Genomic DNA, 15,154 nt, shown 5'->3' with positions numbered 1-15,154 from the left:
CTAAATATGAGTTCTCCATAAAGCAAAAGAGGTTAGAAATAAAAACTTCCAGTATATTTATAGATGATCAAAAGCAAATAGAAGAACAAACAGCCGTTGCATCTCCCACCAGTTTTTTCTTTGGTCCTTTCATCCACCTATGGTGTAAATCTGGAGCTGTCTTGGTGAACAACATAATAAAAATGGTTTATTTGATTGTTATTGGAGTGGAGGTAGAGGTGGGAGTGATTGCTTTTTTATTGCTTTTATACTGGGTTTTAATCTTGGTAAACTGCCAGAGCCATTGAGAATAAGTTGGGCAGCCATATAAATTTTCTTACATAAATAAATAATAAATGAATAAAATAAAAAGACACAATGACTATCTTGTCCTTCTACCTCAATATTATAGAACCAAAAAAAATCCAAGTTAGGCTTACTACAGATAGTTTCTCTTGATTTATAATGAACATGTGGATTTAAAAGTGAATTGCTCCATACATTACAGTAAGTTATAATTTATATAATCACAGTTTATTAAATATGATTCGGTTGCTGAATTAACACTTGCTAAGCCAAAATCAAATGAAATAAATTCTGTCTTAGTGAATATGTGAATCTAATCATTGCCAAATATACTGTATTGTAAATAATGTTTGTATCATAAAAATAGTGTTTATAGATCAGTAAACAAGTTTAGAATACATACATTAGTAGAACTGTGGTATCCATAAAGCTGGAGATGCTGATATAAAGCAGTATGAGTGAAGAGTTGAATTTCCGAATAAAACCAGTAGAAAAAAAGGAAAGAAATCAGCAATTAGCTAAGAGATACAAACCTGTATTAAAAAAAAGTATGAACTATTCTTTATAGCTGAGGTTATAAGCCACATTTTAATGTAGATTTTTAATTACCTTTAGATCACATTCTGATCTTAAAAATACAATTATACAACTGTAAAAATATAATTATATAAGACTAATAAGAAACAGAGTTATATCCCTATCAAAATACAAATTTCATTGTTTATGCAATTGTTCATACAAAGTGTTAGAATCTTTTCCTTTTTGGTTGGTTCTGGCTCTTCCAAAGAAAGGAATAAAGCTGCTGGAGGAGAAGAAATTGCAAGATTGGTTCTAACATCTGAAATACTCTTATTTAAAGTGCTCTTCATTGGTACAAATGATCTATTTATGAACATCTAATTATGCCTGCTACTTATTTCTTTTGTGTCTATCTCTTCTATTACCAGTAAAAAACCCCAGAGGCTTAGGTGCCCTTCATGCTATTCATCTATATTTTTAAAAGATGGATTTCTGACACAAGCAAGAACCTTTTGGAAAGATAAGCACATTACAAATTAGCAAATATCCCATGTAACATTTGCAATAGGCTCTCATTTACTTTTGAGTTATTAATTATTTTTAAATAAAAGGGTACATATAAGGTATTTTAATTGAGATAATTATCCATGAGAGGCACCATTCAAATTAGGTATTAGATACTTCCTAACACACATTTTAGCAGGTGGTGATTACTGATGATGGAAACATTTTAAAGGTTTTTTTAATAAAAATATGGTATACCAAATAGTATTAAAGTAATTGTAGAAGTATTTTACTGCAGTTTAGAAAAATCCTCACCATGGTAGTCATGTGAGAAATATTGTGTCTATAGTAGATAAAGTAAATTTGAATTCAGCTGTAATAGTTTTAACTGCCCAATAAATTATTTTCCATGTCAAAACCATACTCCCTTTAAAAAAAGATGGCAAGGCAATGCTAAAAATTATTGCACCTATTTTCCCTATCAAAATCAGGTATGATTTACTTGCAGCTTACAGTACCGTAGAAAAAGAATAGTTTATTTCCATCAGTCTGAAGATAAATTTGCTTGATTTTAAATCAGATTTTGTTCTTCTACAATTTCTGTTTCAGTTAAAGTTTGAACTATGATAAAGGCTCGTGTTCATCAAAAAAGAAAATGTGGAACTGCTGTTATTACTGTTTTGTAATATCCTTATCCTACTGAGAACAACATTCAAAGAATTATGAAAAACCCTTTAATATTTGTTTAAAATCCTTACCAGCATTCCACGCTTTTCTTCATCTCCTTTTCTTTCTTTCTTCTCATTTTTCTTTCTAAATATGTCTTGCAGCTGAAAAAAAATAAATTGTATCATCTATGGTTATTTATTTTAACAATGTTTATGGACAATACCATAGTCATAATACTTTGGGATACAATGTAGGAAAATAGAGTCTTAGCTTCAGCTGAATAATATACATTTATTTTTTAATAAAATAGTTTTAGATAGCTTTTAACTGCTATTCTCCCATATATAAAAGTAAATGCAGTATCATGTTAAGCAGCACACTGAAATCTCAATTTATTAATAAATGAAGTTTGACAGTCCCATTAGGTACTATGCATGCAAATACTGTAGATGTTGAGAGTTTCGTCCAAGAACTGTCATCTGCTACTTTTTTATTAATAACAGGAACCAACTCTGTAAGTTGCATCTTGCATCTGCGTCTGATTCAATTAACTTGATCTTCTAGACATACCTGATTGACATGCTACATTTAATATTATGGCATAGGTACAAAACCCTGGGCCAAAGATTATATGAAGTCTATCAGGTGGTATGTTGTGGCCTTAACTTCCTCTGCCCAATTCTTTTATTAATTGATTTGCTTTGATTTGTAAGGCCTCTCATCTAACAATAGTAAATAAAAATGAAAAATGAATAACAGTAAACAATGACCCCCTACCCATGCTGGAAGTGGAGGCTTGCTGTGGAGCTATCAGTCAAGGAACTTTGGTAGGCAGGATCCAAAAGGACCTTCTCTGCTATAGCCCCAACTCTCTGGAACATCCTGCCCCCTGGGGTAATGTCTACCCTTTTATCCTTCTGCAAGGGCCTAAAGACCTGGCTTTGCTGGTTGGCCTCGGGTCTCAATAGGGGAGTACCACACTGGAGTGGCTACTGGACTTATTAGCTGACATGACCTCCTCCTTGTGCTTCCTGCTTCCCTTCCGCTCATCTTTTAATTCACATTATTATATTTTATTGCTAATTTTTATTCTTTTCATTGCTTTGTTAGTGTTTGTTTAGATTTTTTATCATTTTTTTCTGTTTCACTGTTTTACAACAGTGAAGAGTTACAGCAAGGAACTCTAATAATAAATAATATAAAAATTAAAAATAAAACAGAAAAAGCAATATAAAAACGCTGTAACAGCAACCATTATCAACATCAGTATGTGTACATGTACATAAGAGAAAAAATGTTGCATTTTGTTTGTGTGTACGGAAGAATGTAAGGCAAGAAATTGTTTTTGATCATATATATTTATTTTTAAACTTGGAAATTAAGTTTCAAATAAATATAAAACTAGGGACTCACATGTGGAAATGGGGATCAACAGATAAAATCATAATATTAACATTTAATGACTAACTTCAGCCTACATTCACTTCTGAAATATTTCTGTGTGACTCAGCAACTTAATAACTTTGATAACTAGCTTTGATAACTAGCAAATGCACTATGTTTTTAGAAATAGCTGAGTCTCTGAACCAATATTGATATTCATTAAAAGCATAACAGTTCCACTGAAAATGTACCACTTCAGAATAGAAGGTGAAGCTTCATATTCTATTTATTTTCTCATGAACATTTCCAAATATAGAAAGTTATTTATTAAATAAGAAGGGTTCTAGCCTCATTTCTTTCATCCGGCATATTAGCTTTCCAAGGAAAGAACATTCTTAAATGTAGAAGCCTTCATCATGTAATCTGCCACCTGCACTCTGTACCATTGACCCAAGAGATTACACCATATGTTCTTTTGAACATTTGAAACAGCTCACATTGGACTAAACTGTAAGGTTAGTTTTAAAAAAAGGTAAAGAGAGTGTTGGTAATTGAAAAGGCAAAAAGACCTTTAAAAGAAATCTTCCATGCTTTGATTTCCCTTACACCAGATACAGGGAAGAAGATCTTGTTGCATTCATCAGTAAAGCTCATTTGATCTTCTGGAAATGAACCTTTTGTGTAGAAGAAGTGCTACAGGATACCAAAGAATACAGCAGTGAACATGAATTAATCTAGGGGCACTTTTCATAGGAACATTGTCTGAAACAAAATAATGGGATTGACTGTTGAAAGCTGAAGGACAAAACAACATCTCTTGTATCAAGGGAACAAAATCCCTCTGTTCTCTGATCTCAAACCTATGACATAAACAAACAGTTTTTTAAAGACAAAAATCTGTTAAGCATTTGATGACTTAATTTAGATAATTTTTAATGTTTTGCTGTATACAAAACCCTCTGGGTGTTATAAACTCTACATTATCATGTTTCACATTCTTATGCAATGAGACTTAATAAGTATCAACATGAAGAGTAATACTGTAGACTTTTTATTGTTTTATTGGTTTCCTTTACATAAAAGCTCACTCAGAGTTTCCTCTCAAGATCCTTTACATCTTACAGTCAAAGGCAAAATAGCAGGTACTGGAAAAGTCTTTGGTTTACATTAAATGTTTCTGTGGGAGTTTTTCTTAAAGCCCCTGTTCTATAATGTTGGTCACAATTTACACTTCTTTCGCATCCAGGCTTTTTTATACATAAACCACAAACGTTCTTATTTAGATGAAACTGCATCATAATCTTCTTCCCTCTCAGTAGTAATTTACAAAATGCCTGTCCTTCATGTTTGCAAATTATGGTAGATATCTATCATTTCATACCTTCAAAATGCCAGATCAGCGTCAGACTTATTCCAGTTACTTAGTCTATTAACTGGAGAGGAAATTTTTATTTATTTTTATATCCTGCTTTCTTACCATACCCCTCTGGGTGCTTTCAAACTGATGGCTTCTAAAGACATTTTTTGGGGGGCAAAAAAAACCCTGTAAAATAAGTGATAGGGAAATGCGTGAATTGATACTTATAAAATTTCACTGACCTTTGAAAAATGCATGAAGAAGGAAGAATTATATGCATTAAAAGCTCTAGAAGCTCCTCCTATATCTCTTATTATACTTACTTTCTCAACTTTCTTCTTCAGTTCACCTTCCTCTTCTCCCATACCTTTTCCTCCATTTAGGCTTCACAACCACATAGGGATATTAGCTAACCACCCTTTATGTTTCTTAATTTATCACTTTTTATCATATGAAGCCCCTCCATGTAGAATTCTCCTTTGGGAGAGGGGCTTGTGTGTTTTGTAATGCTGACAGCTATGCTACAGGTATACGACCAGGAAATATATCAAGCCAGACAGGTCTCAATGAAGGAATCAGATTAAGAGTATCCACAAACCCATTAACCATGATGAGTCAACAAAAAAAGCTGTTGCCTTGGTTAACAAGGACTACAGCAGTTGCTGTCCTTGGGCATCTATCGAAAAGTGAGTTACAGGCTTGGAGAAAGACCTGGTGACATACTCCACAAAAAACTCACCAAGAAAACTCTATAGAAAAAATCTTAAACATGTCAGATAGGGTACCTAATTTTTTTCTTTTTTAAATTTGATTTATATGCCGCCCTTCTCCGGAGACTCAGGGTGGCTTACAATGTGTTAAGCAATAGCCTTCATACTTTTGTATATTTTATACAAAGTCAGCTGATTGCCCCCACAATCTGGGTCCTCATTTTACCTACCTTAGAAAGGATGGAAGGCTGAGTCAACCTTGAACCTGGTGAGATTTGAACTTGCAGTAATTGCAGGCAGCTGATGTTAATAACAGTGCTTTAGTCTGATTTAGTCTGCTGCGCTACCAGGGCTCCCTGGTAGGATAACAGGAATCCCAGTTGCTGAGGCAGCCAGTGGCAGAAACAAATGGCTGCGCTGTATAGAGATACATTAGATAATCACATGGAAGCTCAGAGGAATGAGAGGGTAAATTAGATATTGTCAAACAAGAGATGATCAGATTGGAAATTGATCTCCTTGGAGCTACACTGGTCAGACAATGGCTTTTTCCAGTTTGAGGATTTCACTGCCTATTATTCAGGACATAATACCAGGAAAGCAAATGAAGTGGCGTTTATTGAAAGCAAGAAATTTGCTAGAGTAGTGGAAAGCTTCTCAACTGTCAGTGACCAAATTATGACCATCAGAATTTACGCCAAGCCCTCAGTATCACAGTGTCCAAATCTTTGCCCAAATGATTGCTGCAACAGAGCTTGAAATAGAGAGCTTTTATGCCATTATCCAAGGAACTCTGAAACAAGTGCCCAAAAATGACATTGTTTACATTTTGGGCAACTTCAATGCAAAAGTTGGCAAATAAATGGAAACAGGCATCACTAGCCATTTTCCACTAGGTGAGAGGAACGATATAGGTGATCATTTGGTTCAATTTTGCCAAGAAAACCAATTTAGAATCATGAATACATGATTCAAACAGAACAAGCCCTGCTTATACACTTGAACCTCACTGACTGGATCTCACCATAATGAGACTGACTATGTCCTATGCACTCAACTATGGATCAGTTCAGTCCTTGCTGTTAAAAGCCAAGTCCTGATTGTTGCTCAGATCATGAATTGTTGGTGGCAAAGATTAAAATTAAACTCTGCACCATCAAAAAGACAGTTTGATGTCACTAAAATTCCTATTACATATACAATTAGGGTGAAAAATAGGTTGAACTCCTGGGCACCACTGAGAAGACGCCTGATGAACTGTGGCAGGAAATTCACCCGGCCATTATTAGAATTGCAGGAGAACACTTACTGTACATGAAGCCAGGAAAAAAGTGCAACTGGCCCTCAGATGAAACCATCAAAATAGCTGAGCAAAGAAAAGCATCCAAGGCAGCAGGCGAATGGAAGAAGTAAGAAAACTGAATGCAGCTTTCTAGAGGGCAACAAGGAAGGATAATGAAGTTTACTGGGATGACCAATGTAAACAATTTGAAGTTAACTACAGGAAGGGTTGCACCAGGAATGCATTTATGCAAGTCAAAAAAATCTGAGCACCATTTATTGCTCATAATGGCATCATTAAAAACAAGCAAGGGAAACAAACTGTCCAACCAACAAGGCATCCAGAACAGATGGCGAGCATATACAGAAGAGCTGTACCCATGTAGTAAAGGACCCAGCCTCAGGATGATGAGGAAATAGAAATAGAACTGGTCACTCTTAAGAAAGAGATCATATGGGTGATGACGCAAGTGCCAAACAACAAGACTGCAGGTGTTGACACTATCCCTGCAGAATTACTGAGACCTGTATACCCAGAGTCAGGGGGGATCAGTGCCAGAAAATTTGAGAAACCAAATTTTCAATGATTGGAAACGTTCAGTGTTCACTCCATTGCCAAAAAAAGGTGATTCTAAAGATTGCTCCAATTATTGCACAATTGCCCTCATCCTTCACATCATCAAGATTCTGCTTAAAATTATACAACAATTTCTAGCACCAACTATTGAAAGGAAATTAGCAGATGTTCAAGCTGGCTTTCGAAAGGGTTGTGGCACTTTGTGACCATATTGCAAATCTGTGCTGGATAATAGAAAAATCTTGTGAATCATTTACATGTGCTTCATCAAGTACAAGAAGCCTTCAATTGTGTTGATAATGAGAAACTATGGGGAACCCTACAAGCCTGTGGATACCAGAACATCTGGTCAAATTGGTGCAATCACTATGTACAAAACAGAAAGCCACTGTGTGAACACCATATGGAGACACCAATTTGTTTAAGATAGAGAAAGAAATGTGGCACAGTTGCATTCTCTCCATTTTCTTATTCAACCTGTATGCCAAAATATCGTAATCATGAGGAAGATAGATTTTGAAGAATCAAAAATTGGGGTACAGACTGAAGGAAGAAACATCAACAATCTGACGATGCAATTCTCCACTCAGAAAGCCTGAAACATCTGATCAAGAAAATCAAAGAAGAAAGTGAGAATTTTGGTCTCCTTCTGAACATCAAAAAACCAAATTCATGACCACTGCAAGGAATGGAAACATCAAAATAGAAATTGATGGTGAAGAAATAGAATGCATAGAAAATTTCACTTTCCTAGGGTCGCCAATCACTCAGAGCGGTGAATGCAGTGCAGAAATAAATCATTGGATTGCAATGTTGAACATGAGTCGAATATAGAAAAGCAAGGATATCAATTTGGCAACCAAAAGTAGGTTTGATTATTGTGTTCCCTATAGCTACCTATGATTGTGAAACTGAAATAAGCAAGACAGGAAGAAAATCAACTCATTTGACCTGTGGTGCTGGAGAAGACTCCTGTATATTCCTTGGGCAGCAAAGCTGACAAAAAAAAAGTACTAGAGTGCATAACACCACACATGTCACTAGAAGGAAAAATCAGAAAACTGTCTCACTTATTTTGGCCATGTCACATGGGGAAATTTACTGAAGAAAGTAATTATGTTGGGAAGAGTTAGCGGTAAAGGGAAACCTGGCCACCTATGCACACTGTGGCTGGACATTATCAAAGCTGACACCAGCCAGTGCATAGAAAAAGCAGTGCAAGATTGCAAGATATGAAGAGACTTGGCCCATAGACTTGCCAAGGTCAGACACGACTGACCATAAAGTCATCAACATCATCATCAAAGGAAGAAGTCACATTAGGCAAGAAGAAAAGAGTCAAATGAAGAACCAAAGAATAAAAATCCCCTATACAACATAAAGGTTTAGGAAAATAATTTCTTAAGGTAAATAAATGGGAGATTTGTTTTCTTTTAGAATTTGAATTTGAGTAACGTTTATTTACAAAAAATAATTTTGCCTTGAAAAGATTTAAAAAATTTAAAAAACATAACATTTTAAAAAAAGGAAAGCAACAATTTAAAAAAGTTACATGTAGCATACCTACCACCAAAAACTCTTTTTTGTCCACCATTTCATTTCCATCTGTATCAAACATGTTGAATGCTATTCTAAAACCAGCATGTGGTTCTGTCAAGAATGATAAAAAAAGATGTTAAGACAAAATAAATATTTTAAGAATTTTACTGAAACTAAAGGCCAAGTTGTATACTACACTGGCAGCTATTCAAATATCAATACAACACCCCCCCAAATCATAAGGAAAAATGGAGTGACCTGCTTAAGATTACTAGCAAAAAGAATGCTATATCTGTACCTATACTTAACTCTTCTCCACCCCACTTTTTTCAGCAAACCTGTTACTAAATGTATTTTCAGCTGTATGAAAAATGCTTCCCTGTGTATTGAAGTGAGAAAGGTGTTCATATCATATAAAATCAATCTGCCAGCCTCACTTTGCCTTTTTGACAGGAACGTACAGTGTTTCAACTATAAAATCGTTATTATTACACAAAATTTGGTCCTGTTTCATCAAACACACTGTAGAGAACTTAATCCACTTTAAATGACAGCAGAACGCTAATAGCCTTTCCAAAAATGTATTCTTATACCAGCAGAATGCTTTTTTCCATATTTCTGATCTTCCAAATGTTATTATCAACCACTCAAAAGGTAGCCCAATACTCCCTTCTCCTTTGTTTCTATACAAGAGTCTTGTCTTTCTTCAAAAAAGAGAAGGGACATTGGTCCTACCTGATACGCTCCTTCTCGTTGTGTGGAGACAGCAGCCAGCATGGGTAGTACTCATCCAATCAGCTGAAGGACTGAGTCAGCCAATCATGTTAAGTCCGCCCTTGTTGCCGGGCAGATCCAGCTTTTGATGAAGGACTATAATGGCAGACTCGGCGTGTGGGTAGGCAGAAAGGAAAGACCGAAGAAGAACAAACACAAGAGGACCAGACAGGCAAAGGGAGGGTCTGGCTGCTGTCTCCACACAACGAGAAGGAGTGTATCAGGTAGGACCAATGCCCCTTCTCCATTGTTTGGTGGAGACAGCAGCCAGCATGGGACATACCCCAGTTCACTGTCCCCAAGACTGGGAGGGGCCAGGCCGGTCCGAAACCACGTCACTGGCCACCACCTGTTGTAGCACCTGACGACTGAAGGCGGCCTCAGCCGAAGCAAACTTGTCTAGTTTATAGTGCCGTATGAACGGTGCGGGTGAGGTCCAGGTAGCTGCACGGCAAATCTCCAACAAAGGAGCTTGAGTAGCCCAGGCTGCCACCGTGGCCGCGCTACGAGTGGAATGGGCCGTTACTCGAGAAGGTCGCGGCAAGGAACGAAGGTCATAAGGTGAAGCGATGGTCTGACGAATCCAGCGGCCTATAGTAGACGAAGATACCTTAAGACCCAACGAGACTGGAAGGAAGGAGACAAACAATGCTTCCGACCGGCGAATAGCAGCAGTACGCTTGATATAAATTTGCAGAGCCCGCCGGACATCCAGAGTATGCCAATGGCGCTCATGAGGATGCGAAGGATGCGGGCAGAAATTTGGCAGAATAAGTTCTTGTGAGCGATGGAAGACGGAGTTAACCTTCGTCACGAAGGTAGGATCCAATGGGAGGACAACACGGTCCGCGTGAAACACGCAGAGGTCAGCTCGGATGGACAAAGCCGCCACCTCCGAGATGCTGCGAGCCGAGGTTACCGCCACCAAAAAGGCAACTTTGCAAGATAGCAGTTGTAGAGAGGCAGTCCTTAGAGGTTCATACGGAGGACCCATGAGAGACTCAAGCACTAATGGAAGGTCCCAGGTAGGGTAACAATGCAGGACCGGAGGAGACAGGTTCGTTGCGCCTCGAAGAAAACGATTAATCAGAGGATGTTGAGTCAGAGATGACAGTGACCCGCAGGTAAGTACAGAGGAAATGGCGGCCACCTGGCGGCGTAATGTGTTAGGGGCAAGGCCATCAGAGAGACCCCGTTGTAGAAAAACAAGAATGTCCATAATAGAGGGTTGGAGAACATTCACACCTGTCCAGTCACACCATGAGCAGTAAGCCCGCCAAGTCGCAGAATAAATTCTGTCAGTGGAGGAACGTCTCGACGCCTGGATCGTCCGAATCACGTCCTCTGGAGCCAGAACACTCCTTAGGGAGAGCCGCTCAATCTCCAGGCGGTCAGGCTGAGCCAGGGAAGGTCCGGGTGGCTCAGTGCCCACTGCGTCAGAGCGTCCGCCTCGAAGCGAATGCGCCAGGAAGGGGCGACAGAGAGGGATACTAAGTCCGCAAACCATGCTCTGCGCAGCCAATGAGAAGCCAAGAGAATCACCTCCGCCCATTCGTCCAGAATCCTGCGGATGACCCTGGGAAGTAAGGAGGGTGGAGGGAAAGCGTATAAAAGACCCTCCGGCCATGGAGCCCGAAGTGCATCGATGGCTTCTGCCTGAGGATCTGGAAACCGGGCAAAGAAACGGGGCAGCTGAGCATTGGCATGAGTTGCAAACAAGTCCACAATCGGCATCCCGAACCGATGAACCAGGGATTGAAAGATCCTGGGATGAAGCCGCCACTCTGCATTGTCCACCTCCTGACGGCTCAGCCAATCTGCTTGGGCATTGAGGACATTGGCATTGGCGATTGAGGACGAGGGGAATAAGGGGCAAATCGGGAATCCCCCCTGCGATGTACAGGAGCCAGGATTTCCTTCTTGTCTCTGGTTTCGGTGAGGAACGGCTCCAGGGCCGAACCGAAGAGCTGAGATCCGCCGAAAGGGACTGAGGCCAGACGCCACTTATGGCGAGCGTCTGCCTGCCAGTGGCGGAGCCAGACTAGGCGACGGGCAGTGACTGTGGAAGCAAGGGCCTTGGAAGCGAAACGAGCGGCGTTCAAGGTGGAGTCCGCCGAAAATTGCAAGGCCGCAACAATTTTGTTCAAGTCCTGCCGGACGCGGGTGTCTTCCGGAGGAAGTTTTTCCTGGAGCTGGCGAAGCCAAAGCAAGGTGGTGTGATTAAAAAATGACGCCGTAGTTGCAGCCTTGATGGCCCAAGCGGAACCTTGATGTGCCCGCTGGAGAACTAAATCAGCACGACGCTCATCCGGACGTAGGCCCTCATCAGAATCCCCCGGGACGTTCGCATTGGGTAGCAGGGCGGCAATAGGGGCATCGATTGATGGCACCTGAAGAAGGGAGTCCAGTTCATTCGCGACCTGGAAATTCTTTCGGTCGTTCGTCTATGGAGAAGGAGCTGTGCCTGGGGAAGACCACTGTCGTTTCACCACGTCCACAAATAGAGGAGGAGTCGAGATAGAGGTGATAGGTCTAGCAGGCTCGGCAAACATGGGGTCCAGAGCCCCAGAAGCAGGAACTGGATCTGCTGCAGGCGAAGACAAACGAGCAGTATTAACAGCTTTAAACAAGAGAGACTTGAATAAGGCTTGTGGAAAGAATCCAGTAAAGGCCGGTTGCTCCTGAGGTAAGTTGTCATCGTCCGATAAGGCTGAATCATCATAGTCCACATCTGTCAAAACAGAATGTTGAGGTGAGTGAGAACAGGTAGGAGAATCCGGAGCCCTGGATTGGTGATCTCCTACGGTTCCCCGTTCGGGGGAAGCAGAAGAGACTGACCGTACAGATGCAGGATGGCTACGAGGACGGTCCCGTGCGGCCATGGACCTCTGTACCGCGTTCTCAATAAGGAGTTCAAGTTGCTCGGGAAGCAATTGACAAGAAATAGCCGTTGTGGAGGGTGTTGTGGCAGGAACAGAGTCGGAAGGATGCAGAACTTCCGGTACTGGTGCCTCAGGTGAAGGAGGAAGATCAGAAGAACCCCATAATGCCGAAGTCGAAATGGTCACTGGACAATCTCGCAGGGACAAGTGATCAGGTGTATCGGGTCTAGTCACAGATTCAGGAGGCGGATTGTCAGCCACAGGAGTGGGAACCACACTCTTAGTAGCAACATCTGCGCTCGCTCTCTCGCAAAGTTTTGTCAAAACTTTGTCTCTACACCTCTCAACTCTCGAGGAGCCACCATGTTTGTGGCTCTTGTGGTGAGACCTAGCAGAATCAGTTGAAGGCAGAGACTTATCAGAAGGCACAGTTTCATATGGCCTATCGTGAGAGGCAGAATCTGACTGATCATGAGCAACAGTACTGGCCAAACGGTCATGTTTTGATTTTGACAGGGCTTTTGGCATGGCTGCAATGCAATATGTAGAATCCGTGCGATGAAGGCTCCGCCAGACAGAAGTAGATGGTGTAGTAAGTACAGCGACTGGAAATGGCAATCACCTCAGAAGCAGCACTAAGCGAGATGGAGGGGGCATAAAAGCTCCACTAGCCCATACTGTGAGCAAACTGCAGCCAGTTGTCAAGAAATACGAACAGGGGCGTAAACTCCAGTCCAGCCCTGATATCTCAGAGGGAGCGCTAACACTCCACAAGCCCCAATGAGAAGAGTCAAGTCTTGTAGAATCACAAAATGGCCACCGCAATTGCAGTCTTATATCAAAATGGCGGCTCGCCAACTCTCTAGTCTCAAACGTCCACGTGGAGTCGTGCCAGTGAAAAAAACTTGTCAGTAGATAAAGACAGGAGGAGAAACTCAGGCGAAGGTCCCGAAGAAGCCACCAGCTGACAGGAGAGAGATCGCCAAGGCTCTAATCGGAGAATTGATGGCAGCCGGCAAGGGGGCGATTAGAAGAAAAGCCTCCTCCTCGCAGCCCAGTAGGCCCACAGGGAGGGTCAAACGTTCAGTTCCTGAGCTCTGCCGACGGTCCAGCAAGGCAATAAACCAGAAAAAAACAAGCCGCCAGCAAAGCCGATCAGGAAGGCAGGCGCGGCTTGATTTACGAGCCAAAATGGCGGCCGCAAGTGCTCAGAAGGAATTTTTCTGCCGTTTTAAAAGACGGGCTGCTGAAACGGCAATCAGGGAAGCAGAAGGAATTCGCCCCCCCACAGCACAGCAACAAACCCCCCCCCCCCGTTAGGGGAGGAAGCCAAAGGGGCGAAAAACTCCAAAAGGCACCAAGTCAGTAAAAGGGGCAGAGGCAACTCACAGTGTCCAAATGCCAGTCCAATAGGTCGTTCACGAGGAGGACAAAAAGCACCGGAAACAAACGATCCCAAATCCAGATAGCAGAACACGAAACGTAAACAATCCAAGGTCGAACCAGTAGTCAAATATGAGAAATAACAGTAGAAAAAGGTGGAATAAAGACACAGCCAAAGACCCACACGCCTGATCAACTGAAAGGACTGAGTCAAAAGCTGGATCTGCCCGGCAACAAGGGCGGACTTAACATGATTGGCTGACTCAGTCCTTCAGCTGATTGGGCGAGTACTACCCATGCTGGCTGCTGTCTCCACCAAACAATGGAGAATTAAATTTGTGGCATTGTTCAATATTTCAAAATGTATTGATGTTCCATGCCTTTTACTGAAACAGTACAGTGATATGAATGTTAGAAGGAATAGACCATGAAATATCATTTTAGATGTGGGCTACATAGTTACAGCAAAGTTTGGGTATAGCATAAGCCTCTCATATGGAAAAATGCTAAATCACTTTACATTTAATAAAGTTGCACTGTTGAGTTTAAGAGGTCACTTTCTTGAGTTGGCTAAAAACTGTACAGTATCAGCGTGACGTTTGCTGTCCGCATTGCCAATCAGTATCATGTTTATAATGCTTCTGTTCCCAATCTCTATCAGTCTTCTGATTTCTTTTCAAGATAATACTTTACAGATTTTATCCATCCTGAGGTTGCTGTCAAAGTAAAGGAAAAATTAATACTATAAAGCCAGCTTTTCTAAGTACTAACTGTGCTGCACAGCTAGTTAGCTATTTAACTAAGTTTTGGGTTGTTGCCTTACCACAAGACACCAGAAGCTGGGAATTTAGAGAGAAGTTCCTTTCCATTCTGAGATGTTGATGATTTTATCCAAGAACTGGGGAGTAAATTGATTTTCCATATAAAGAATTTTGAGTAAGGAAAATTTTAAACCAAACAATCCCATACATACTTTCTAAGTATGATCAGGTAATTGTTTCACAAGTATTGGGGCCAACAATTTAAAACTGAGAAGTACAAGCTGAATTTTATTTGTTACTGTTTGTTATCAATAATAGGGAGTTTTCAATATTTCCACTATAGTAATTGCTATGCCAGTGTTTTTCAGCAGAATAAAGGATATAACTTTATCAGAACAGCTTCTAAATTATTATCCTTCATTATCTAAAGTAATTGTACTTGTATCTTCAATTATTTTTGGAAACTTTTTGCTAGGAGACTGCGAAAACAAATTACTTACAAATTATTAAAACATACAACATTAACATTA

The 15,154-nt window shown here is 40.4% G+C and overlaps 1 protein-coding gene across 1 annotated transcript in view; it reads right to left on the bottom strand.

Moving 5' to 3' along the window:
* Window positions 1-15,154, bottom strand: part of MICU3 (mitochondrial calcium uptake 3) — a 57,704-nt gene that overhangs the window by 18,180 nt on the left and 24,370 nt on the right. The window contains exons 6-8 of the mRNA XM_034442956.3: window positions 8,853-8,935; window positions 2,067-2,138; window positions 689-724 (exon numbers count right to left, since the gene is read on the bottom strand). Of these exons, the coding sequence (XP_034298847.1) occupies window positions 689-724; window positions 2,067-2,138; window positions 8,853-8,935 (191 nt within the window). The remainder of the gene's footprint in view (window positions 1-688; window positions 725-2,066; window positions 2,139-8,852; window positions 8,936-15,154) is intronic.

The sequence above is a fragment of the Pantherophis guttatus genome, chromosome 8, assembly GCF_059756535.1.
Source record: "Pantherophis guttatus breed Tessera chromosome 8, ASM5975653v1, whole genome shotgun sequence".
Classification (NCBI taxonomy): Eukaryota; Metazoa; Chordata; class Lepidosauria; order Squamata; family Colubridae; genus Pantherophis; species Pantherophis guttatus.
This window is presented reverse-complemented; position numbering and strand designations above follow the sequence as displayed.